The 27,983-nt window shown below is 38.7% G+C and overlaps 1 protein-coding gene and 1 long non-coding RNA gene across 2 annotated transcripts; one reads left to right on the forward strand and one right to left on the reverse strand.

Moving 5' to 3' along the window:
- The first annotated feature begins 857 nt into the window (after window positions 1-857).
- gsk3bb (glycogen synthase kinase 3 beta, genome duplicate b) lies at window positions 858-27,887 on the forward strand. Its single transcript, XM_065295388.2, has 11 exons — window positions 858-1,671; window positions 8,674-8,867; window positions 14,081-14,164; window positions 18,641-18,751; window positions 22,161-22,291; window positions 22,548-22,654; window positions 23,020-23,117; window positions 23,314-23,409; window positions 23,508-23,694; window positions 25,681-25,770; window positions 25,849-27,887. The coding sequence occupies exons 1-11, from the start codon at window positions 1,584-1,586 to the stop codon at window positions 25,914-25,916; spliced, it is 1,254 nt and encodes a 417-aa protein (XP_065151460.1). The 5' UTR covers window positions 858-1,583; the 3' UTR covers window positions 25,917-27,887.
- Window positions 10,260-12,029, reverse strand: LOC135757983 (uncharacterized). The gene is made up of 2 exons (XR_012336641.1): window positions 11,006-12,029; window positions 10,260-10,559 (listed from the first exon to the last, which is right to left on the reverse strand). It is a non-coding gene; the product is annotated as an uncharacterized lncRNA (long non-coding RNA).
- Window positions 27,888-27,983: the final 96 nt, after the last annotated feature.

Here is a 27,983-nt window from a genome sequence, read left to right on the forward strand (position 1 = left end):
TCACGACGCAAGAAATGGGAAGTACGTCGACGTACGAAGGGTTATTTTTGTGCGTGTTAATGAAGGGGAGAGTGGAATATTTTTTAGAGCTAATAGTATTATGCGTTACGTATTCATTCAAAATAAACCGTTTATAGAAAACATCAAACTACTGTGAAGTGAACTTAAATAATTGAAGAATATTGCAGAGTCATTTATTCGGAGACTGAATTTTTGAGCATGGTTTGAAACACCAACATAAAAAATATAATTTCCAAATCGGTTAAATGTTTAATAGCTGTGAATTGATTGCTGTTGATTTTAATTTTCTGTTATCCCAGACAAAATATGCCGTTTCCATTTTTTTCCTGAATGTCTTTAAACTACACCAACCAACTGACTTTAAGACAAAAAAGACCCTCATATTTTAAAGGCTGTATCTGACCCAATATTAAATTAAAAGCAATGTGTAGACAATTAAAATTATAAAAAAATAATAAAAAATGTTAATTAATCGCCCAAAGATTTTTTAATCTTGAACATTATTGGCATGCGGATTCTCCACCCCTCCTTTTGCATGGAGGGTGCGCCCCCCCGTAGGACGTCACCATGCGCGTTCACAATTTCAAATTCCCATAACTGTTGCGTTCCTTACCGCAACGCTCTGCGTTAAAACTTTGATGACTACGCAAACGACGCATTTTTCCCAGCGCCACAAAAAAAGAGAGCATGCTCGAGTTTGTCCTACGCTGCGCAGACCGTCCAGCGTATGACATCAAAGTACTGCGAGAGCGAAATCAACTTAAAGCTTACTAATCGATCTCGCGGTACTACGGTATGTCATTGGATGGAAGGCTGCGCAGCGCTGCACGAAGTCGTACACGCCCAAAGATCCCTAAATGTAACAGCAGCAGAGAGGATAGGATAGGACTGCGCTATGCTTTACTTACTTTCCGGCAGGAGGCATCCAGCGCGGTTTAAACATCACTTGTGTTACTCAAAAGCGAAGAACAAAACGGGTTTTCGTCTTTTATGATGAACCGTGGAAAAGCCTACACCGTCCATCCGATAGGTTTGAGGCGAATGGCCTAAATTAATTTCATTTTATCGGATCTGGATCCATTTCATTGGGCTGATGCGGGCATGGCTAGTCTCAGCTTTATCGATACAAACCGGCTCCGTATGAAGAATATATGAAGTGAACGGTTAAACCGAAACCTGCTAACATATTTCTATCAATGCGCATACGAGATCCGCGTCCACGATATGAAGAACAGTCGTTGACTGAATATGTCTTGAGTATGTTTTTTGGACTTTTCTTGGGCATTTTCTAACATCAAAACGGGACTTAATTTATACAATCTTGTTTATAAAGTGTTTTTAAACGCATATTGATGCTTAAAATCTCACATCTTCATCTACAAGTCGGGGGTGATGAAATCAGCTGACCACCACCACACCATTGAATTCGTTACATTTAAAGATACATCCCAGAGTTTACTGTTAATCGCATAAACAGTGAACTTTTTTGGAGATCCAGATATTTTGTCTCCGTGTCAGACACGTCCTAAATATAAAGGATACAAGAAGAGAAGATCTTGGAGATGTCAGGCCGGCCTAGGACCACCTCATTTGCCGAGAGCTGCAAACCATTGCCGCAGCCTTCAGCCTTTGGCAACATGAAAGTCAGCAGTAAGTGACTGTTTCTTATATTTCAGATCTGATATCACAACCCAATTTAAGTAAAACATCATGACTAAAAAAACACAAAACGAGCTTTTGGTTATGATTATGATGTGATGCACTGTTTCTGAAACGTATCCTAATGTAATGGTGAATCTCAAGGGATGGGCCAGGTCCTGTCTCTTATGATTAGATCTGCTCAATGTAAAGTGATTTGCTGCATTGTGTAGTGGGAAATCCCCTGCCTGGGCATCACTTCACATCTTTGTAGTACACTACCTGGAGGTTGCAGTGGTACATCCACACTAAGCAGAGGCGGTGGCATAACTATAAATGAAGGCTATTCCTAGATGAGTTCAATGTGCAAAAAATAATATTCCCAATTATAGCATCCTCAAATGGATATTAATCCATAAATGTTTAGTGCTTTTGAGTCTACCATGTAAGGACCTTTCTCATATAGGTATAAGATCTGTTAAAATGACCAGTTACCTCTTTGAAGCCCTGCCCCACGGTGTGTGATTGACAGGCCTCTCTCCTGTGGCCCAGCCCAGCTGGATCGCTCATTTCCTGCACTAATGATGCATATCTCACCACCTCGCTGTTCAGGAAAGGAGCATCAGAAGGTTGCTTGTGACTCACCTCTGACTCCGGTTCTTTCCCAAATGTCTCCATTGCCCACCCAGTCATGTCTATATTTGTGACTATTAATGTCAAAGCTTGACAGCAGGGGAAGACTTGTGGATTTGAGCAATTAGTCCAAGCGTCTGACTGGCATTCTAACACATCCTTGTGTGTGTTATGCATCCCCAAAAAAAACCAAAAGTGTTTTTTATTTTTTTATTAAAATTGGTATGTGGTCGGAGCCGATGGGCAGTGTCCGACATGTGGTGCTTTTGCACTTTTGGCAACCCGAGTTCGATTTCTTGCTTTGCCAATCCTATATCCCTCTCTCCTCCCTGTACTTTCCTGTCCTCTTATCACTCACTGTTAAAAAAAAGGCAAAAATGGCCAAAAAATATAACAATTTAAAATAAAAAAATTGGTTTCTGGTCACAGATTTGACAGACATTGTCCATAAGTAACTTTCAGTACTTTAGTCTGGGAATGAAGTCCATTTTTTGTTCGCTTTGGAAGTCTTTGAAAAGCACATATTTACTTGGAAGTCTATGGGGGTTAGAATTCCATAGTAAATATGAAGCTTGTATGTGAGTGAATTTTATTAAAAAATTAAATTTTAGTCTATTTACTATAGGAAATAGTGGCCAGCAGGTATATCCTTCTACATAAGCAGTCCTGAATATTTTTATATCGGTGTGAAAGGTGAATTGCGTTCACGAAATTCATGAAATTAAATTGCGTAGATGAGGTGTAACATGCACCCGTGTGAGTGAAAGGGAGCGTGTGAGTCTATATATTTAATATTATGCATGCATAAGAGGGTTTAAGCAAGCATGCGATCCTGTCACTGGTGGTCTAATCGGAAAGCCCAGCATCAGTCGTACCGGCTGACTCATGCTGTTGCTATAGTAACGCCCAGGCCTTAGGCTGCATGGCCGCCTCTGCTGGGTGTGTCCTTCCTTATAAGGGGCTACACCTGAATGTCTGTGTAATGTGTTCATTACGTTATATAGACATGCTCGTGTATAATAGCAGCAGGCTATGTCTCATAGATGTGAAATTAGCTCATATTAAAGAATGTAAAACTGCGAACCCATTTAAAACACAGTTGTCAAACTCCAGTCCTGGAGGGCCACCCTTTTGCAAAGTTTAACTTGGCTCTAATGAAACACTTTAACCAGCTAATCATAGTGTTACTTGAAAATAACAGACAGGTGTGCTGGAGCAACCTTAACTTTGCAGGACGGCGTCCCTCCAGGACTGCAGTTTGACAACACTGCAGAAAAAGATCCATAATGGTGATTGTCTAAAGAGCATGTTTATACTTTTTGTAGGTCGATATGAAGTCTGGGGTGAACTCTGCACAAGTCAGCAGAATGTTGTGCCAACATGCATAAATATGTCCTTTTATTAATAAAAAAATATAATTAGAGTGTAGGTAAATATATGAAGCGTCTTACGTTTGTTAGTTAGGGATGCACTAATAGGATTTTTTTTAGCTGATACGATTTAAACTAACAACTATGGCAAATATGGATATTTCTCACTTAACTAATTTTAACTTTTGCCATTTTAACAGATCGCTGTTTTGATCATGTTGTCCCTGAAATGTTTCAAACTCATGTTTAACTTAGACATTATACAACTCAGTGCCTACAGTTATTTACTAAACTGTATATTTATCTTGATAGATATGCCGATAAAAATTAAATTAATGAAAAATGGCAGATAATTATCCGTGGCCGACACGTCCAATTTATAGTTGCGCGTAAGGTCTATGCTAGCTTTGCCGTAGGTTACCTGTAGCATCTGCATAGCCTGACATGCATCTCGCCAAAATTTCAGTTGTGGATTAAACTGGAAAAGCTGCTTTTTCATTGACGGTCGCGCTGCTACTGTGGTTACACGCGTGGAGACTGCCTACCAGAGTTCTGCATCTGTGTTTGCACGTCGACGCGGACGACGACGCAGAAGTATATATGAAAACTGTCAGGACGTTTGGAAAACTATAATGAGCACTTTAGTTGGGTTTCCATCCAAACGTGAAGCAAATCTTCAAAAAAAAAAAAAAAAAAAAGAAAAACAAACAAATGCGAATAAGGTGCGTTTCCACTAGGGATGTCAAATTATGCATTTTCCCATATTCGATGATCATTTAAATTAACGATCAATCAATCGAATAATCATTAACAGTAATAGTGCAATAAGCCATTACAGCAGTGGCATATAGCCAATGACATAAAAGTGTGCGTAAAAACGCCAGCTTCCTCACGCAAATAAAAAGATTTTATTTTGTCTAAATAATATGCTAGTGGGATTGTAAAAGGAGTCAATGTAGTTGGTGTTTTGATAAAAATCATCAATTTAATCTCGTAATGAAATATGACTAATAGACACAGTAAACTCCGCCTCATAACGGCACTCCGCACAGTCGCATGCATCCATGACAAAATAAAAGTTTCATTATCCTCAAGTGTTATTTTTCTAGTTGTTCACCTCGCTTTCTGAGTCGTTGATACACCGCTTGTTGTAATTATATCCAAGAACCACACGAAAGGGCACTTTTCCCGTCGTTACCTCTAGACCTGCGGCGTACTTTCAGCAAAGATGCTTATATTATGAAGACTTCAAGCTTCCATTAGAAAACTCGCAACAGTGTTTAGCATGTAGCGCCTCAGCCAGTCATGATGATGATCAATGATATATGTTGCGAGCATTTAGAGTGTAACGACAGTCAGTTACAGTTTACATTTAACAGTTTCTTGCCAGAATTTAAGTTTTTCATTTTAATCTGTTTATACATGGGTTTCAGCTGACGTCACTCCCTTGTCTTCCGCCATTTTGAGGACCTGAAGTGGTCGCAAAAGAACTAGAAGCTATGCCTTCAATATGTTGTGAGCATCAAAATCGCTATTTTTACAACACTAAGAAGGCTCGACACAACATGATATTTTGCTCGAAGTATCGCCTGTGTCTCTACACGTGAACTCGAGCATTGAGAACATTGTTTGTGAACAAAGAGTTTACTAAAAAGAAGGTTTTGAACAACTGACTTTGGTTGATTTGGCTTCCACTCGCCGCCATCTTCCCAGTCAAGATGTATCGAGGGAGGAGAGTAAAGATGGATAGCTCTTAAAGCATAGTTCCATATAAATGCACAGATAATTCGTTGTTTTGTCGCAAGTGAAAAACAATATTGACCTTCTAGTTGAAAAAGGAGCCTCACATGAGATTCATTCATTTGCATTCAGAAATCGATTATTTCCGTCTGGCAGAGATGACGAGCAGACACCATAACAGCCAAAATCCGTTGTACAAAACTTTCTTTTTATTAAACTCTGTGTACACAAACAATGTTCTCAATGCTCGCGTTCATGAGTAGAGATCCAGGTGATACTTCGAGCAAAGTTTCATGTTGTGTCGCGCCGCCTTAGTGTTGTAAAATAGTGGTAATTCGGTAGCAGCGAACAGCGGCTGGAAGAACGTATCAGGGATTGAGTAGGCATCACACCCTAACCAAGATATATATTTTTTAAAGTCGCGTTTCTTTTCATAACAGTCGAGGTGCGACATGTTGTCTTTCGTAGCCATTTCCCGTATCCATAAGAATCATAGACAGTAAGATAAGAAATCCGTAAATCGTAACAAGCCAGCCAATGCTTGTCAGTAGCCTACTGGTACTCGGTAGGTCCTCAAGATGGCGGCATGACGTAAAAAGTCACATGACTGAAACCCATCTATTAAAAACGGCTTCTGGACTCCTTCCCTGTGTAAAGCAGCGTTAGCAGCGTTGCTATGCTAATCTTGCAGGCTTCCCTGAAGAGGGTCTTTGCTTTCAGTATCCTAACTGTGTTTAGATTTTCGGCATAGGACCCTCTCAGATCCTCTGCGGATGCCATTTTGTTGCGTTAGCAGCCCGCCTCTTGAATGAGGACAAAAAGCCCAAGTGTGTGTTTGGCATCGAGCATCGTTGTGATCATGGCTAGTTTAACTTCTTCGCGCTTGGTTAGTTTTTTCACCAGCTGTGTATGTGCTTTGCACAGGCGCCGGACACACGTGCTTGCTTTTTCGACAATCGTTAAGTTTTATCGATTTAATTCTTATCGACAATTAATCGAAGATCGATTAATTGTTAACATCCCTAGTTTCCACCAAGTTCTTCGAGCAAATGACGGTGGTATTGACCAAATGACCAAACAAAACAAGGCACGTCTTGAAAATGGAGACTGGACTGCATGTAATCACGATGGGGCAATTTACAATTGCAAAACTAAATGCTGTGCACAGAAGAAGGAATGCAGACTTTTTGATGCAGGCACTAGGGCATCTTTTTGACGCCGAGCCCCATTTATGGTAATAAGACAGCATCAGCTAGACTAGATGATGTTACTGTGCGCCAAGGTTGAAGTGCTGCAAACTAAGTGCTCTTCCGCCATACAATATAGTTCTTTTTTTTCTCCGCTTAAAAATGGTAACGTTTAATTTTGTGCCACCATACTTACTCGTGTAACTACTCATGTAACAGTCTTTAAATAGGGAAAACATGGAAGTGTTTGCTGGCTTCTAAATTCATCCCTGTTTGGATCCTAAGGAATGAATGGGGCTAGGCTAAATGCTAACACATTCACGACGCGCTGTACAAAGATTAAGTGCACGCATTGATAAAAGTTAGGTATGTATTAATTAGTCTAAGTTGAGGTAAGACCATAGTAAAATATTAAAAAAAACGGTGGTGTTTTTCTTTTAATAAGTTCAAATAGATATTACAAACTTAAAGCATTATCTAATTGCATAGAATTTATTGCATCATTTAGCAAGATATATTTTGCATCCCTAATCCTAACCTGTTAATCACAAATAACTAAAGTCAAGGAACTGAATTAGTCAAAATTTGCGGGGTTACTGTTTCTTTAAAATTATAAGAAATAAACCAATATAAAATTATATCACTGTTACCAATAGCTAATATTTCAGACTGATATCTGTCTATCTGCTGATGCCCATAGTTTGGTGGTATAATTAAATTTTCTGAATGTTGTTCATTCATATAATGATGATTAATATTGAACATTAATCTGGTGATGTTTCTTTACATTTTCTATTCACAGAACTTATATTTATTGCATTTTCCTATACTCATAGGATATATCGGTTTGGACAATTTGCTGCTTTTAAACTATCATCCGATAGTGTGAAAAAGTTATTTTATCGATCAATACGATTATTGGCCGATATATCAGTGCATCTCTAAAAATTATTCATTATAGTTCAATATTAATGTTTATTCATAAATTATTTATCTCTTCTTAGCAGTCCTGACAGTAAAAGACAATCATATTGATAACCGTCTGTTAGATTGGGTTCGTGAGAATATTAATAAATGACTAGTGTATTCAAAGTTGGATGGTGTCGGAGGAGCGTGATGGGTAAGATGATCTGGATGCGTAATGGAGCGTGACTCAATTCAAACTTCACGCTGAGCAAGTTAGCGAGCAGAGATCTTTATTATCTCATTGCACGAGTGTGTGTGCTCACACGCCCCCTGACTCATCACAACTCTCTGCGCTGAACGTGCACTATCTGCATTTTTACTGCTCACCTGATCTGCTGAACGCTTACACACACTTTCACACTAATGACACCAATCTTATGTTATTAGAAATGGGTTCCATAGACTGAAATAAAGCATAGCAACAGCCACAGAACTTAACAGAAGCTCCACAGACAGGATTACAACAGCTGTTATGCATGAAATTGTACATATTAACCATTGCATGGGTATATTTTAAAGTCGCAATGAAATTGAAATGAAAAACTATATATGTATTTTTAATATTGTGGTATTATTAACAAATGACTTATCTGTGAGCTTCATTATTTTTTAAAAATTCGTGTGTGCTCATAATCTTTAATCAAAAATGCAAATCTCCTCCCCTCCTCAAAACGATCTCTCTTCACTTCCGGTCAAAAGTATGGCAGGTGGGCGGGGTCCGGGAGAAGATCGCAGTGATTAGCAATTAGCAACACGACCCAACTTCAAACGATCCAATCAGATCTCGATGGACAAATTCAAATCCAGCCCTGCCTTATTTCATCTCAAAAGCCGTTTCATTCGGATATACGTCACCACGGGGAAAATAAGGCAATCGCTACTTCCGTTTCATGGCGACTTTAAGTATTTTAAATTTAAACTCATCAGGTTTAAAAATGTTTGAATGTATTTTCTTTATCACGCTTGCAGAGTGGTGTGAAAATATGATTTGCTAATTTTTTTTCAAATAAACAAAGATTCGGTATACACTTGCAGCATCCTGTAAAATAACGCCTTGATTCACCAATGTATTAAAGCATATTTCATTCATACTCTTGCTCTTTAATCTCTGACATTAGGAGATAAAGACGGCAGTAAGGTCACAACGGTAGCCGCTACCCCCGGTCAGGGTCCCGACCGACCTCAGGAGGTCAGTTATACGGACACGAAGGTGATCGGGAATGGCTCGTTTGGGGTTGTTTATCAGGCAAAGCTTTGTGACACTGGAGAGATGGTGGCTATAAAGAAGGTTCTGCAGGACAAAAGGTTTAAGGTAAGAGCTTTAAATGTATAGATGACAAACCAAAACATGTGTAACATTCACGCTTCAATTACACCTAAAATTTGGTTTAGTATCTGTTTCTGAAAACAAAACCATCCCCATATTACAGATTATTGCTGTGTCCAGTAGGGCTGTAACGATTTATCGTGCAAATGCGCGTTTTCTCAATGAATGAATTTGAATGAATTACGGTGAAATGCCGCCACATCCAAAAGCTAGAGGGCGCTCTCGTGCAGAAACTCCAATTGTGCCACAGAAGAAGTAGCATTACGGAAACTATTCCAGGAAATGTCTAGAAGGATATTTATATCGCCGTTCTTCAGATTGTTTCAGGTATTTTCATGATAATAAAGAATATTTTGAATGATTTTGTTAAACGAGTGTTGCTTTTTAAATGCACGTTATAAACGACTCCGATAATGATTTTAGATTGATAAGGACTTCCTACTGATCACAGAGCCATAGTACACGCACAAACTGTGCATGAAACACACAATCGCAGCCTTGCGATGCAGAATAGATATTAGACATGTCTTTTTAATGGGACACGCGATTTATCGTTACAGCCTCACGGTGCATTCACACTAGGGCTGCACGATTTGGGTAATTTTTCCCATTGCGGTTATTGATGCTAAAATTGCGATGTGCGATTGCGATTATACTAAATGGTATCATGAGTCAACTTGATGGGTTTTAAAGAAAATCCACACACAGTTTAGCTAAAATTTGTATTTGTAAAACTAGAATTTTTTTCGTATTGCCACGTGATGTAGCAACTGCTCAGTGTCAGTAATCCTAAATCCAAAATACCGCCATACAACAGACATAGAGTTTTTTTTAGCTACCAGATCACTGTCAACCTCCTCTGCATCCATCTTCGCTCTGGTATAAGTGACGAAGCACACCACACACGTGCATGCCACACGTGCACTGCCTTTTTTGTTCATTTTTCTTTCTTTTTTTTTAAACAGCAAGGAAAATCATCAAACTGTTATCAGAAAGTTTGTGTTAACAAGTCCACACATTTATTTATTTAACCTGTTAGCCAGCACTTCTATTTTTGAGCATTTTCTGAAAAACGACAACTCCAAACTAAAACGTCTGCAGCTCTTAAACCCTATGGTCTATATTCATAATTCTGGTCTTGTTTGAAACTAGACACTTGACATATTGTTGCCTAATAGTCATAACAACTCAGAGTAGTAAAGAAACAGAGTAAAACAAGGTAAAATATACATTAAATGACTTCCGTTTTTCTTTAAATAACATTCACTTAGCAAAAAAGGTATGAAATGGTCATCTGAGACACCTGGGGACACCATATAGGTAAACTGAATGTCTGACCATGCTGTGATTCAAATTTGAGAATGATACTCCAAAAAATGTTGTTTCTGTGAGCTTTTATTTCAAAAAAGTCCAGGCGTCCTTTCAGAAAAAGTGCACTTGGAAACTCCAAATATACACATGATAACAAAATGACATGATTATCAAAAGAAAATGAGTCAGGACTACATATTACATGATGTATATCAATTCAGAACTTCTCTGCCCACCAAAGCACATAGAAAAAACTATTTCAGAAAAAAACATTTGCACATTATAACAAAATACTTGCTATTTTGAATGTGGTCGCTCATGAATGCACTCCAGATTCCAGTCCTCCTCTGGATGTCAGCTGAAGACCTGTTACATCACATCACAACACAACACAACACAACACAGACACACACAAAGCAAGAGAGGATTTTAGTTTGAGTCAAAAGTTAGAGACATACAACTATTTGTATGAGAAACTATGATGTAATATACATGAACATAATACATACACACATACACACATTACATGAATATATTTATAATTACAAATGTCTTATGTTTGCCAAATAACCTATATTTCTCAGCTGGTAATACTCATATTTTCCACCACGTATCTTGTTTTTAGTTTGTATATTCTGTGCATTTGATTCATATAGCTATAAAAATGATTCATTTATATAACATGTCATAGAAAATGAAACCATGTAAAACTCGTATTTTAGTCATCTCCACTGTTACTTTATAATCAAAACAGCTAACAAGAAACTAGAAATGTAACGTAAAATAACTAATGAACAAAAGAATCCACTTACTTTATCCAAGCGAGCGCAGCTGAGCTCATAGTCCGGTCCATCTCTCGTCGACGACGCGGTTTCGTTTATATCCAATCTTGTATCTTTGCTCCGCGATCATGCTCTTTATCAACTTCTCCAAAACACTCTCAACACAAACAAGTCCTCTGCAGTCGACAATCCACAATGGAGATGTTATATCTAACCTTTGAGAGGTTTCTCAGCGGCTCCGGAGAGCCTAGCCGGCTGCTATGCTACCCAAACAAACAAACGCGCAGGGAGGGGGCGTGGGCATTCCTCTCCATGCGCTTCTGTAGATTTGCGCAGAAGTACACTTTACTGACGTAAGTTGAATCCTTGTAATCGTTTCATGATTGGTTACTACCCCTGCCCATCAAAACTTTGCTGGCTAAGCATTGGCTGGCTTTGTTTTGGCGTAATCCAGTCAAAAGCCTATGGTTAGCTGAAGGACATCTGTCTGGGCAAATCGGTGTTCCCGATTCATTTTGAGTTGTCAAACCTTATCTGATTGAACAAAACAGAAAAATAGGGCGGGATATTTATCGGAAGAGTCTAACGAAGCAGGAAGAGATGGATTTTCACTGATAAAACTCGATATTTGATAGAAAATAAACATGATCGATCATACTTAGCGGAAGCGCGGATGTAAATAAAGGAGGGTATTGCTGGATTTATCACTATTTTTCGTTGTTTTGGATTAAAACGTGGGATGCTTTTTGAAGAGTGGACCCTTACGTTGCAATGTACGTTGAAGTTTTTGGGAATTGTCAGAGATGATCAGAACCATATGGCAAGACATGTGAGTACCCACAAATTTTTTTATATGCATTCCGTCTGCATTTTATTTAATCTTATCCACACCAGTGTATTGATTGCAAAAATAAGCTCAGAACATGAATTTTGAGTGTTTAAACTTTCAAATAATGCAAAGTTTATGATTGTTGATTGAATATTTGATGTTAAACAAAGTACAAAAACACGTAAAAACGCCCCCTAGGGACCGCCGCCGGGCCGGTGCGTGTTAAGTTAATATAATTGCAACATTTTGCTGTCATATAATTGCACACGCTGACATCGCGATTGCGATTGCGATGCGATTAATTGTGCAGCACTAATTCACACGGTGCGTCAGCATTAACGCTTCCCATTCACTTTCAATGGGTGACATCATGCGTTGGCGAAATGAATTGTGGATCCGTCAGTGTCGCGTCACTGCCGTTGCTCGCGGCAGAAGTTGAAAATTTCTCAACTTTTCAAGTGGCGTCAGCCAATCAGATCGCGTTATGCAAATAACATAGACTGAGCCAGCCAATTACGTTTATGGAAGACCGGAGCATGTATTGAAGCCACTGTGATTGGCTGTTGGCCACGCTTCAGACAAGCTTTCCGTTAAGCGTTCACGCTTACACCCCGTGTGAATGTGCCGTTAGCGTCCAGACAACTTCAAGGGGACATATCATGAAAATCTGACTTTTTTCATGTTTAAGTGCTATAATTGGGTCCCTAGTACTTCTATCAAAAATAACAACCCAGTAATGCAAGCATGTGAAAAAATGCGCCCCTTATCCAACCACGGCACTGCCATTTAGTGCAGAGATCAGCTCATTTGCATAAATGGACACACCCAAAATGGCACATTTTTGCTCACACCTACAAAGTGGCAATGTTAACATGTTATAATAAATTATGTATATGGTATTTTGAGCTAAAACTTCACATATATACTCTGGGGACACCAAAGATTTATATGACATTTTAAAAAAGTCTTGTGAAATGTCCCCTTTAAATTTAGGATATTACTCACCTCAAAAAAACTTCTGAATTAAGTACCGTTAAAAGTATTTTATTACCATTAAAATATTGCCATTTCCGGGTCGAAGTGGGAAATATCCTAAATCCGAGTTGTCTGGAACGTGTATTCATTTTGGGGACATGTTGCCTCGCTGCTTCATGAGCCAATGATTTCGGCGGCATGAAGGCCGCTCACAGAAACAAATTTGGACAGCCGTCAAAGGCAGCGTAACAGAATTCTGTTTGAAATATAAACAGAGAGAGCCTTTCTGATAAATAATCGCACATTAGAATGTCTTGATAGAAATGCAATTAAAAGGTGTAAAAAGTGAAAATATAACTTTATTTATTCAAAATTTGTTGGCCACCATTAAAAATGTTTCAAACTCGACCAGGCTTAACCAACACATTTCCCGCACACCTCTGAAGGCAGCATTTTAGAGACTACTTCATCATCCACTCCTGTGTCACTTTTCATACCTTTGCCATTTTAAATGCGACAAGTTACATTTTGCACAACCCGTGAGACAGAAAAGGGGATTGAAATCAAGGGGCAACCTTCCGATCTCTCTGATGAAGCCAATACGGAAGTGACTTAAACTACAATTCTACTTTACAGTAGAAAATAATATGTTTACAGTCTGGTACAAAAGGCTAAGTTTGCCCTTCATGACAACTGTGAGGGGGGTGAATTGTTTTGTAACTCCTCCGTTTAAATGATATTAAGCTTTAAAGTTCTGCATAATTAAGGGCGTGGCCACTTGAGTGACGGTTGAACAGCCACGGCTGTCACTAGAATCGAGCTAGGCGGGTGTGGTTTCAGCAGCCAGACACCTCAGCTTCACCCCGGTCCCGCCTCTTTACCCATTTTCGGTTTTCTGTGAGTGATTCGCGGTGACGTGCGGCCAAGATGGCGACGGCAGGCAACGCCTACTTTAGGCTTAAAAAACGATCTTCATAAACCAATGGGTGACGTCACGGACACTACGTCCATATTTTTTTTTACAGTCTATGAATGAAATTGGCTATTAGTGTCGTCTTTGACACATTTCCCTATTCCCTATTCACACTGTTCTGAAATTTGATATCTACATAACAGTTATCTTGATAATAACTGATATACTACCCACACCTCACAACTGTTGATAACAAGATAAAGGCAATATTTAATCTTTCTTGTTTTGTAGATTTCTTGCTTAATTTGCTGGATTTCTTTTTTAATCATTGGGTTTATCAACTACCTACTGTTTTGATAATGATAATTTCTGTCTTTTTATGTATCAGAATCGTGAGCTACAGATCATGAGGAAATTGGACCACTGTAACATTGTGCGTCTGCGGTACTTCTTCTACTCCAGTGGAGACAAAGTAAGTGTCGCTCGCTTGTATCTCTCCAATCTTTCTGAGGAGCGCCATGAGAAATTGGGAGGCAACTGTTGTCAATGTTATGTGACAGTCTTAGTCTTAAAAGTAGACTTTATTTTCATTACACAACATAATTTCATATTTATTCTTTTAATTTAAAGGGGATGTATGACTGACGTTTCTTCATGAGATTTACACACACTTAGACAAACAGGCATCTGGTAGATGGACGGTTACAGTATTTACAGCTGTTAACCTAGAGATGGGATTTCTGCTAATCCAGTGATAGCTGTTGCCTCGGGGCTCACTGTCTGTCAAAACCTGTCACCACGGCAGGGGCCATTGACAGGTCGCTAGGGATCTTTTGATTGATGGGCAACCTAGTATAGGAGATAAACTGTTAACAGTCCTATTTTTATGACAAGCCTGTGCAATAAACCTAGGAAACACACTGAGAGAGAGAGAGAGAGAGAGAGAAAAGAGAGTTCACAAAGTGCAGTCCTAAGTATGTTCATATGTCCCTTTAAATGTATAAAATCACACAAATGTCTGAGTCTTAAGATCATGTAATGAGAACACTAGTGTTACATACCGCAAAGCAAGCTGCAGACATCAAAAACATATTGTGATAACTTCTATTGGGGCTTTAATTTTGAGAAAGCAGAACAAGGTACCACAGTGTAACCTAACCTTCACCATATGTTTATGTATACATAGTTTATGCCAGAGGTACTCGACTTCAGAAAACACGAGGGTCTGATCACAGGGTATATAAATATAGATCGCAGCTTTGTGGTTTAAAAGAGTTTATGTGAAGTGCCGTTATGGTGAAATTGCATGCATTTTTTATTTTTCCCCACAAAGTTTCTGCACAACGAGAGTTATTTCATTTAAAAATAAGCTGTTTAGTTATCAAAATGGTGAATCTTCAAAAAGCACATGCATCTATCCTTAAAGTCTCCCTGTAGTTGATTATTGTATCACTAAAAACTCATCTTTGATTATCATCATAATAGCATATGTGAAAGTTTTTCTTGTAATTTTACACCCTTAACTTTTTCAGTATACACAGATCTATAAATATGCAAATTTGTACCCGCCTGTACTTAGCCTTTTGGAAAGGGCTGCACAATCAAGACAAAAAAAACATAATTGTGAGTTATTTCCTCTGATATTGTATTAACAGTTATCATTTTGATTAATACACTGCAAAAAATGATTTTTGAACAAAAAAAATCGTAGTATTTTTGACTTGTTTTGAGTAAAAATATCAAAAAATTTGCTTACCCCATTGGCAGAATTTTTTGCTTGTTTTATGCAGAAAATCAATTAAATTTGATATTTTTGGTCTACAAGCTAGACTTATTTTCTTGGGTCGTTTTGCTCACCAAGAAAAAGCATCTTAATTTAAGAATTTTTAGATATTTTTACTGAAAACAAGACAAAAATAGTAAGAATTTTTTTCTTGAAAGTCATTTTTTGCAGTGTAGTATTTACATTGTGTTACACTGCAAAAAAATGACTTTCTTACTTAGTATTTTTATCTTGTATTCAGTAGAAATACCTAAACATTGTTAAATCAAAATGTATTTTCTTGATGAGCAAAATGACTTAAGAAAATAAGTCTATTTTGTAGACAAAAATTATACAATTTAAGTGAATTTGTGCTTAAAACAAGCAAAATTGTCTGACAATGGGATGAGAAAATTTTGCTTAAATTAAGTGTTTTAGAAAAAAGAAATCTTATTTTTAGATTTTTTTTTTCTCACCCCATTGGCAGATAACTTTGCTTGTTTTAAGCACAAATTCACATAAATTGTATAGTTTTTGTCTTAAAACTAGACTTATTTTCTTAGGTAATTTTGCTCCTCAAGAAAAGACATCTTAATTTAAGAATTATATATAATATATAATTTTCTACTGAAAACAAGACAAAAATACTAAGTAAGAAAGTAATTTTTTGCAGTGTATGTGTTGGGTAACAATACAGAAATTAAAATAACATTAGGTTGGTTTTGGTGAGTTACACACCCAACTCAGAAATCGAAAAAAAAAACCATAAGATTAACAAATTTACTTTTATGTCTCCAAAACACATCAAACCTTTTCACAAATTCACAGGAGATCATCAAAATGGATTCCAAAATGGTAAAACTCAATTGTTTAACTCTAGGGGAGCTGGAAAATAAGCCTATTTAAAAATAAAATGGTGTCCCTTTAAGGTGCTCTAAGCGAATTCATGCGTTTTAGGCCATAAAACATTTTTTTTTTGTTTCATACAGTAAACATCTCCTCACTATCTGCTAGCTGCCTGTCCTCTGAACACACTGTAAAAAACGCGGTCTCTGGTGACAGCATAGGCTTCGCAAACTGCATAAAAAACAAAGTGGTCAAACCTACCACCATGAAACATAACAAAGTGTTCCAGCCAATAAATGACAAGAAGGATTTGGGAGTGGGGGTTGGGCGCGTTAGCTACGCTAGGGAGGAGTTAGCTATGCACCGTTTTGTTTGAAAGCACTTCGAACGTCAACAAGAAGTGACGTCACACAGATTTGCTTACAGCGCCTTTAAGATACAGAGATGGGAATTTACTAAAAATAAATTCCCATCAAAATTACCCTGGTATTTTTTGATGGTTTAACAACAACTGGATAAATAGTTTTCACATTGTAAGGAAAAACGAGCATTAGATCCAAAATTTAAAGGTACAGTATGTTTTAGCGGCATCAAGTGGTAAGATTGCGAATGGCAACCAACTTCAATTTCAAAATGCAATGAGAAGCTACGGTAGCTCGTCTGAGACAATGTTGGGACAAACACGCCTTTATAAATCAGTTTGTCCGTTTAGGGCTACTGTAGAAACATGATGCCGACTTCCATGTGAGGAGGCCCAAGGTGTATTTAGATAAAAACATTTTAAGGTAATAAAAACAATACAGTTCATTATGTAAGGTCTTTATACACCACTAATAATATAGTTATGTATATTATATTGCATTTCTGTCAAGAGATCCTTCTAAAAGTTACACACTGTACCTTTAAAACTTAGGACCACATTTTCTACGGGCTAATTATAAGTACATTCTTATAAATAAGCATGTCACAGACCAACGAATGAAAGCTGATGGATTACGTATAGAGTAACTTTATGCTGGTCTCTCTGTTGGACTTTACAGTGGCTGGGTGTCAAAACTTTCCATAAACCCACCGTGTTCTGAAATGTCAGGTGTCTGATCTCAAAGGGTCGCATACATGCCGCTGCCCCAGCAAGGGACCACGGGTGTACAGTTACTTTTAGAATAGAGTTATTCTTACAGTGTCAGTGCCTCTCTTTGGTGAAAGAATAAAAGCGACACGATAGAGAAAGTTGCATGATCAGAAATGTTTGACTCGAAACCAGAATTGGTTTTGCTTTAGTACTCAAATAATGTGGACATTGATCTGCCCTTGTTTAACCTTATTGCATGTGAACCTGAACTGAATATAATTTGGGTCATATTTTTTGTATTTATTGTTTTTGAGATTCCAATAGTGTCACATGAAGTTTGGCAGAAATCATTCCTCAAAACGCTAATGCATGATACTGTAGTTGGAGATATAGCGCACATTCTACGGCCTGTTTTATCTACTGTAAAGATGTGCATGTTAGTTAAACATGTTGACGTGTTTCCACCTAGCTACCTGAATACAATGCATTAGGTATTTTGGCAAAGCCGTATTGCCCCCAAGGGTACTCTGGTTTGTTTCCACAGTACTGCAAGAGTGAATGTTAAATATGTACAGCGGTTTGATTCATTGCCCGATCATTTGTGTTCGCGTGCTTGTGAGGGCACGTGTGCAGAGAAACTGGGGTCTGCGCCTGTCTTATTGACAGATGGTGAGAGCAGTGCAGCTCTCACGTGTATAACCCCACATCAACCCCTATGCCAACACAATGACATAGTGTCTGGCTGATGCGACCACGTCATGACTGCCCAAATGCTGTCACAGAAACAGGATCGGTTATGTAACTCTTTCCAGCTCTTATCATGTGGCATCACACCACACCACATACACAGTACACACATACATACACACCTACCTGGAGTATCAGACGTCAGTGAAAGTTCATGGGTATTAGCTATCACGGCATGTTTTCATGGAGGCAAAGGTGTAGACTGAGTCTGCTTTATGTTCTGAATAATATACAAGCATACTGTTATTTCTGTACTATCAGAACAGTTTCGGTAGTATGAAGTATGCATACTGTGCATAGTATCACAGTGCCCAGATGACGTGTAAAATTTGTGATCAAAGACATAAATTCTCTGAACGCATAAAAAAAGACATTTACACGGTGAAAGAAGGAAAACATACAAATTCTGTAATTTAAAGTAAATTGAGGTAGTTTTTTATTTTAAATGTTTAGAAGTTCTGTGATGAATCTAATCTTTGTTTTCTCCCCTCCTCATCATTTTCTCTCTGTCACGTACACAGAAGGATGAGGTGTATCTGAATTTGGTGATGGATTACGTTCCTGAGAACGTCTACAGGGTGTCTAGACACTACAGTAGAGCCAAGCAAAGTCTGCCTATGGTTTATGTGAAGGTAACTTTTATTCTGAAAAACATGTTTAGCTCTGAAAAACTTGTTTAGCTCTAAAAGATGAGCAGGAATTTCCATACTGGTGTAGAAAAGTTACGGGTGGACGGACACAGCCGTGCGGTACACCATCTAAACAAAGCACCAAAAATGGCGAAACCGTATCATGGTGGTCTTGTTGGTTGAGTTAAAGTTTTCAACTGGCCAGTTGACTGCTCTTGAGCAAAATTTTAGCTTTCAAAATCTCATTTAGCAGGATTTCGAAGTGCCACATGCGGGTTTGGATTCTTTGTAGATTGTAGTTTCATCAGGGTTCCCAAAGGTCATGAAATTTCTGCAATTTTAAAAGGTCTATTCCAGATAGGGGTGTAACAATTATTACATTTGGGTGAAGTTAAAGGCATTCCATGCAGTTTGACGTTTTTGTCAAACAGCGACCCCTAGAGTCACTGGGGAAAATTTGCAACTGTCGTAATTTCGCACCCCCACTCTGTATGTACCTGTAAGGATAGTGTTGGGCGTGAATATGCAGAGATGGACTCCGAAGATAATGACCAGGGAATGTTTCACAATTTCATACAAATATTAGGCTACTGCATGTCTACTAAACTACAGATGATGGTAATAGGATAATAAGAAGTTTATGCCAAGTGTAGAGTAGGCATATAATAATAAAGTAGCCTACCGCGTTTGCTGGCTTATTACGTTTTTACAAGATTGCAGCTTAATCACAAGTAAACAGTCTATAGTCTAACGTTATGTCTACTGTATAATTTCATTTGTTATTTAATTGTAAACATTACAAAATCCATTGACAAAGTTAATTGTAATGTATACGTTGCATTATTTCATAACATTGGCCATTATTCGTTGGCCATAAGAAATCGAAATTAGACAAATGACTACGTACACATCACAACACAACACTTGAGTTTAGATGGCAAAAAAAACATGTAAGAGAAACGAGTGTTTGTTAGCAAGTCTGCTAAATGCTCTTATGATCGTAAGCTAGCTAGACCCATGTTAAAGTTATTTTACTGGTCTAATTATCAACACTGGATGAATGAACAGCAAAAAATACGCAAGCAAGCGCAACCACATACAACATAGACCGCAAACAAATTTACAAATAAGAGATTTACTTACTTGTCCATCAACAAGATCGCCAGATCCGCATCTCTCTTGCATCCAGTGCTGTCTATTAGCTCACGCCAACGAGTAAAAACCTGACCGCGTGGGACTCTTGTCCGGTTCCTAACTCGGTCAGATTCTCTTTTTCGCTTTCTACTCTCTTCCGAACGGGTTTTCTTAGCTGTTTCCCTCATCGAGCATCACGTCTCAAATGCGCGCGTGCAGTTGTTGTTACAGGCTTGTTTGACTTCATGCAGCGCTGCAGGACCGACAGCCGGATGACGTCAAAGTGCCGTCTCGGATCATTCTCGCGGTACTTTTACGTCATCCGACTGCCGGTTCTTGCAGCGCTGCACGAAGTCGAACAAGCCTAACGTGTGTGACGTCGTTGCCGTAAAGCAAGTCGTGATTCTCGCGAGATTTGTCAGGGGCGGTTTTCTCAAGCTTGCATTGCTGGTTTTGCTAGCGGCGTCCTCCCCGAGCTTCAACAGGAGGATGATTCGCCATACTATGACTTCGTTTACCATCGAAATGACTTTGAAGCTGTTATATTAAGGTAAATTAACTGCATAGTGTGTCTTTAACTGCCTGATAAATTGTGACTATTATGACGATTAATTGCCTGTTTTAGGACACACATTGTTGTGATTATTTAAATTAAATATTTTGCACGGTTTACCTGGCAGTAAATATTAATACACATAACATATATTTCAAAGTAATTATTTAATGAATATATCTTAAAAAACTGAAAATTCTTCATCAGAAATAAAAACAATAAAGTGTCTGAAAAATAACTAAAAATAAAAACGCGATTAAAATAAACTGACTATACCAGAACAGTCCTTAAATAATAGCCAATCATACTAAGATAATATTAGTACTGGACCACACTTCTGTAGTGCCTGCAAAAAAATCAATTTGCTGCGTTTATACCAACCGCGTTTCAGGCGTCAAAATCGTGTCTACCGCGTCTAGTTTGCCGCTTGAACAGTTTGAATGCATTCACGTGTCAAGAGTGAAGTAGATGCGCAGAAAAAGCAAGCATTTGAAGCGTCAGAGGCAAAATCCGCTTCTTGTGGGAGGGACAAGTCCTATGTGGTTGTCTGTATGCAAGATGACTTATGTTGATATGCATTTATCGAGAGGTTTACCGGTTTGTATTTAGTCACCTTACTATAGGGGGGAAATAAACGGCGTGGGTCGATAAACGTCACGTGACTCAAAAGTGAATTGTTTATTTACACTTACCAGGTTGCCCAATGTCCTCACTGACACTCTTCCCAGCGAGGTCCTTTTTATTCCTGTCTCTATAGAAATAAGAACTTGTGTCGTATAGCTCCGGGTGACTGCTCACGGACAATATCAAGCCTTCATGCTGAATTAGTGACTCCGGGCGGGGCTGCCGCCACAGCAGCAAGCAGGCTCCTGATTGGTTAATGCGGCGCGAAAATCCGCCAAAGTTCAAATTTTCCAACTCGGGCGTCAGACGCAAATACGCGTGAAACGCAAAATGCACAAAAAGCACCATTCGCGCCTACCGCGCACGGTGCTCAATTCGCGGCATTCGCGCGAAAGAGGCGGAGACGCGTCTGCCGCGCTACACGCCTCATCCGCGCGGTGGGACCTCCAGACGCGCGTCAATGCGTCTTCACATTGACTTAATATTGAAATCATTAACGCTTGCCGCCTCTACCGCGTCTGGTGTAAACACAGCAATACTGTAAATTTGGTGTTTTGGAAATTTTGGTTTTACTTGGCAGTTTAAGAGCTCTATCTGATACTATCTCATTTATACAGACGCTGCAGCTCCCCCTTGTGTTTTTAAAGAGATGTGCAATCATTGTGGTGATCTGAAATCATCGTGTTACGGTCAAACATTTGAGATGAGATGATTATTTAATCATTGTGACAGCCCTAATTCCAGACAGGATATTTCATATAATTTTGTTTGAGTCATGGAATATCAGGGATTTTTGTTTGTTGCTTTAAATTTTAGCTTCCATTTAACAAAATTGATAACTTATGACGTAAGGAATACCATTCCGGGTACAAGCCTCTGCTGACTACAATTAAAACAGCTGTTCGTTTCCACTGTTTATTCATTTTTTTAAACTCATATACTCATATATAACTTTTATAAAATAGTGTACAGTACATTATCAGGCTCACGCCATTCCGGACTTGGAAATTCCGCTTTTAAATCAGCGAAAGTCAGGGACTTAGAGTGGGAACTCTATTTGTGTATTATATTCATAGTTTGTGTGTATGTTTGTGTTCTCAGCTGTATATGTACCAGTTGTTTCGGAGCTTGGCGTACATTCACTCATACGGGATCTGCCATCGTGACATCAAACCTCAGAACCTCCTGCTGGACCCGGAGACGGCCATATTAAAGCTTTGTGACTTTGGAAGGTAGGAAAAAAAGAGTTGCTTTTTGATGCACTTGATTTAGTTACTCCAACATTGTCTTGTTAATCAATGTTGGCAGCTGAAAAAAAAATGTTCTGAAAGTGATCCCAACAGTTGCTATAGTTTCTCCCAGATCTAGTAAGATTTTTAAAACTTTATAGTTAATGTCCATAGTGTTATCCGTCCTTATTCTTCTTCAGATAACGTGTTTTTCCCGTCTAATGATATCTCTAATTCTCTATCTCTCGGACTCCTGCAGTGCTAAGCAGCTGGTGCGTGGGGAGCCTAATGTTTCCTACATCTGCTCGCGCTACTACAGAGCCCCCGAGCTCATTTTCGGAGCAACAGACTACACTTCCAGCATAGGTACAGTATACTAATGCAGCCATCTATACAAAGTCCTGCCAGATGTCTCAGACGTCTCACCATAAAGGCATTCAGTTGTCGGATGTATAAAGAAACGCATTAATAAAAACACAGGCAATATTAAAGATATCAAGATTATATTCATTATTTTCACAGAATATTCGTAACATAATGTAGGATGATTTTATGTAAAAAACACCAAAAAATGACTTTAGCTTGGTTTGTTACAGACTGGGTCATAAATGGTAGAGCATAGCAGTAGCAGCACGAAGGACGTGGGTTCAGTTTCCAGGAAACACACATACAAATAAAATGTAAAGCATGAATGTCCTGTGGTTAATGCGTGTTTATGTGTTTCCCTACAGATGTTTGGTCAGCGGGTTGTGTTCTGGCCGAACTGCTGCTGGGACAGCCCATATTTCCTGGTGACAGTGGCGTGGATCAGCTGGTTGAAATCATAAAGGTACAGAAGGATGTCCGTGGATGGATGATAGTGAGATTTATCAGATCAGATCTTCAGTTAGATTAGTAATTGTTGATTACTTCAGACACATGAAAATGACATTACGCCCTTTTCCACCAAGTCACGTTTCATCCACCTCAAGTGTAATAATAAGAAAAACAGAATACGAACAAACGTTGTGAATCTTTTCTCTCAGGTGTTGGGTACTCCTACACGAGAACAGATCCGTGAGATGAACCCAAATTACACCGAGTTCAAGTTTCCACAAATAAAAGCACATCCGTGGACTAAGGTTAGTGTACATAATGCTGTATAATACATCATGTATGCCTAGTTGACTATACGCAACACGGTTATTGAATGCTAAATGCTGTTGCTGTTGTGTGGTAGGTTTTTCGGCCCCGGACCCCTCCGGAGGCAATAGCACTGTGTTCGCGGTTGCTGGAGTACACGCCAACGGCCCGCTTCACTCCTCTAGAGGCGTGCGCTCACACGTTTTTCGACGAGCTTCGTGAGCCCAACCTAAAGCTTCCCAATGGGAGAGAAAGACCAGTGCTGTTTAATTTCACTACACAGGGTATGCTACATACACACAAATGGGTGATTGTCACGAAATCCAGATTTAGAAGGTGTCCAGCATCAGAATTTTTTTAAAAACCTTGAAGACATTTTTTTGCACATATAAGATTAAGGTCTGAACTTACTATAACCATTATTTTTAGAGAATTAAAAAAATATTTCCTATAGAATTATTTACATTTTTTTAGATTATCAAAAATTATCATTACCGCAACATGATATTACATTAAATACATACATTTACAAACTCATGTTTCGGTAATAGGAACTAAAAAGTTTTAACTTTTATCTGGAGAGAAAAAATAAGAACTGTTTACATGGTAGCCATCTTGAGTGTCACAGTCAATTATGTCCCTTCCAGCAAATTTTTTTTTTTTTTTTGAAAATGTTAGTTCCTTGAGGGCTTAAACAATGATTGAAAATTGTTGCATAGGATGAGAAAATTGTTCTTGGACACATTTATATTCCTTATTATTGTCTCTACATTTACCAATGATCACCAAATACCACATGTTTCTTTACTGTAAATGTTTGTAGTATAACATGCACTGAAGCTTTTTATTTTTTAGATTTTTTAATTATAAATATTTTCATGTCAAAGAACCCAAATCCAGTCATGGACACGTTGCGGTGCCTTTAATGTGGAAAAAACATCAAAATTGGTTTGTATGTCATTTGAAATCATGTGCAAAATAGTACGTGAAGAGATGTTTGTAACTGTATGCTTCTTATTTTGATAGAATTTACTTTTTTTATCAAAATGTTTCATGACACCTCATAAGTCTAATTTCGCGAGAATCACCCAAATACTCATAAATAATCATTAACAAGGATTAGTCTTAAATCTGGTTTAAATCAAGACTTATTTAATATTTCTTTTACACCAAACTTTAAATCTTTCTAAGATTTGTTTAGTACGGAGCCCCTAAGGGGACATGGAGCAAAAATTAAATAAAGTTTAGTTTTGTGTGCTCACGTGAAACTACCGCGTTTAGTTTCGCCCGCGCACATGAAACTTTTGCTTTCCCATGCGCGCTATATTTTCATTTGCGTGAGCGAGTTTCAGGTGAGCACGCTCAACTACACTTTAAAAAAATTCTGCACATGAAGGTTTCGCGTGAGAACATGAAACTATTGCGTGCGCAAACTACCGTGTTTAGTTTCGCCCGCGCACATGAAACTTTCACTTTCCCGTGCACGCTATATTTTCATTTGCGTGCGCGAATTTCAGGTGAGCACGCGCAACTACACTTTAAAAAAATTCTGCACATGAAGGTTTCGCGTGAGAACATGAAACTATTGCGTGCGCACGTGAAACCTTCACGTCCGCACGTGAAACTACCGTGTTTAGTTTTGCCCGCGCACATAAAACTTTCGCTTTCCCGTGCGCGCTATATTTTCATTTGCGTGCGCGAATTTCAGGTGAGCACGCGCAACTACACTTTAAAAAAATTCTGCACATGAAGGTTTCGCGTGAGAACATGAAACTATTGCGTGCGCACGTGAAACCTTCACGTCCGCACGTGAAACTACCGTGTTTAGTTTCGCCCGCGCACATAAAACTTTCGCTTTCCCGTGCGCGCTATATTTTCATTTGCGTGCGCGAATTTCAGGTGAGCACGCGCAACTACACTTTAAAAAAATTCTGCACATGAAGGTTTCGCGTGAGAACATGAAACTATTGCGTGCGCACGTGAAACCTTCACGTCCGCACGTGAAACTACCGTGTTTAGTTTCGCCCTTGCACATGAAACTTTCGCTTTCCCGTGCGCGCTATATTTTCATTTGCGTGCGCGAATTTCAGGTGAGCACACGCAACTACACTTTAAAAAATATTATGCACATGAAGGTTTCGCGTGAGAACATGAAAACTAAACTTTAGATTTTTTTACTCCAATGTCACCTTAGGGGCTCGGCAGTTTAGTAATAGTTGCTGTTGTCTGCTGTACATGCTTTACGTTTTTGTGTCGGTTTTGTTCCTCAGAGTTGTCCAGTAACCCATCGCTGACCTCCGTGCTCATCCCCCCACACGCTCAGAACCAGGTGGAAAACTCTGCTGCCTCGGTTGCGACAGGTCGCTGTCTTTCATTTATGTTTTTATAAATGTAGGGATGTCTTCACTTCCTAAATGTGACTCTCTGTTGCGTTTCAGGTGCCAACAGTGGCGATCGTGGTCCAAACGCCAACGCTGCCTCTGCCGCCCCCAATCCTTCGACTTGAACGCCTGCCACCCATCACTGGGTCGATTTTACGCTGCTGCTTATTAACCACGCCCAGAGTCCAGGGCGTGGCTAAAATATAAAAAGCTCATATGATGGACGCACCCTGGTCATTTTTTTACTTTAATTATTATTTTTTTATTTATTTGCTGTAAAGGACAAAAATGAGGGCTTGGAAACATCACCTCAGGACTATGTGTGGTGATGTTATGATTTTAGATATATATATATACACACACACACACACACACACACACACACACACACAGTTATAACAAATATGTATATAACTGTATATGTATATTGTTATACCTACGAATATGTCTACTTAGACATTTTTAAGTAAAATCTGTAGCTGTTGCCCTTTTATAACCATACCAACAGCTGAATTCATCATTGGCGCTTTCCTCACCAGTACCTGGCTGGCAAACACAAGGATGGGTTTTCTATGACTGTGCTTTTAAAGAGGTAACACAGAAGGCACGTGACTGCTCAGGTCGGACCTAGAGCTTTACCCATGATGCCCGAAAGCTGGCCTGCGATTGGGCCAAAACTATAAACCATCCCGGAGCGGTTCAACAGCATGGGGAGATTCCCAAGGCTTGTGTACATTCAGTAGATTATGTGAAATACGTACTGACTTTGGCCTACAGTTGTGGTTGGATGTGTTGTGTGCTTAAATTGTATGCTGCTGTGTCTTTCAAACCACGTTTCCTCTCTTCCACCTGCCTGTCTTCCTCCCTACTACCCGTGGTGTAGTCATGCTATACCTCATCGATTTCGACAAACGTACCGTCAGCACACACATAACTTCGGATGATTTCCTGCGAGCGAGTGTGTGCGAGCATGCCGTACGACTTACGACTTTATAAATGCTCTATATGCTGATTCTCGAATAATAGCACGAATATGATAATCAGGATTAAACACGGGAACAGGTTTTTCTTCTTCCTCATAGGGCTGACTTCAAATCCCAGCTACAATGATGATGTCACAGCTTGTACTCTCTCGACTGTGTCACTTTGTGTTTTGACATTTAACAGAGTGACTCGGATCCGTATGCACTCAGTAACCATAAGGACTGTTCAGACATATCCTCTGTCTAAACAAATCGACACATTGATGACAAATCAACCAATAACAGCCTGTTTTGAGATCTCTGAAACATCATAACATCATTTTCTTGTGCTTTTTCTATATTGTTCTCTTTGGCGCCCTCTAGTGTATGTGAAAGTGTATTACTGCAATTATTATCACAACTGTTTTATTTTTTTCCTAGTCACGGTTTTGAATCGCCACACACACAAAAAACACCTTAAGCTGTTTATTTTCTCCCAAAACTGCTTTTTTATTGCTGTTAAACCCTGCAAAATAGTGGTTACAAACTGTAATCGCCAAACCTAGGTATTGTATGAATATTGAATGTGATATTGTATGAACGTACTACAATTATAACTGTAGTTAAGTATTAAAATACTAATTTGTTTGGATGATCTATGCTTGACTAATAAGATCTAAGACTTTAAATGTCAGCTATGAGCTCGTGCTCAGGTTAAAGGGATAGTTCACCCAAAAATAAAAATTCTGTTATAATTTATTCACTCTTCTGTTGATACGAACTTGATATTTTTTTTGTTCCTGATGAGCACCAAGGATGATATTTTGAGGAATTATTGTAAACCGATCGTTCGCCCAATTAAATTCCATAGAAGAAAAAAGGAATGTGAATGCGGCTAATGGTTACAAACATTCCTTAAAATATCTTCCTCCATATTTATTATAACAAAGAAATTTATACAGGTTTGTAACAACATGAGAGTGCAAAAATGATGACAGAATTTTCATTTTTGTGTAAACTATCCCTTTAAACTTCACTTTTGTACTTTTAACTTGAAGGAAGGACATTGTCTTATCTACTTTCTTGATTTTGTCTGTCTTTTAAACGCAACTGATAAAATCTTTTAGGGGTGTATATATTTATTGTGTTTTGCTTGTTTATTATTTTAAAGAGAAACTAACCTCACGCGTCTGCAGTATTAACTCGGCGGCAATTTTTTTTTTTTTTTTT

The sequence above is a fragment of the Paramisgurnus dabryanus genome, chromosome 4, assembly GCF_030506205.2.
Source record: "Paramisgurnus dabryanus chromosome 4, PD_genome_1.1, whole genome shotgun sequence".
In the NCBI taxonomy this organism is placed as follows: Eukaryota; Metazoa; Chordata; class Actinopteri; order Cypriniformes; family Cobitidae; genus Paramisgurnus; species Paramisgurnus dabryanus.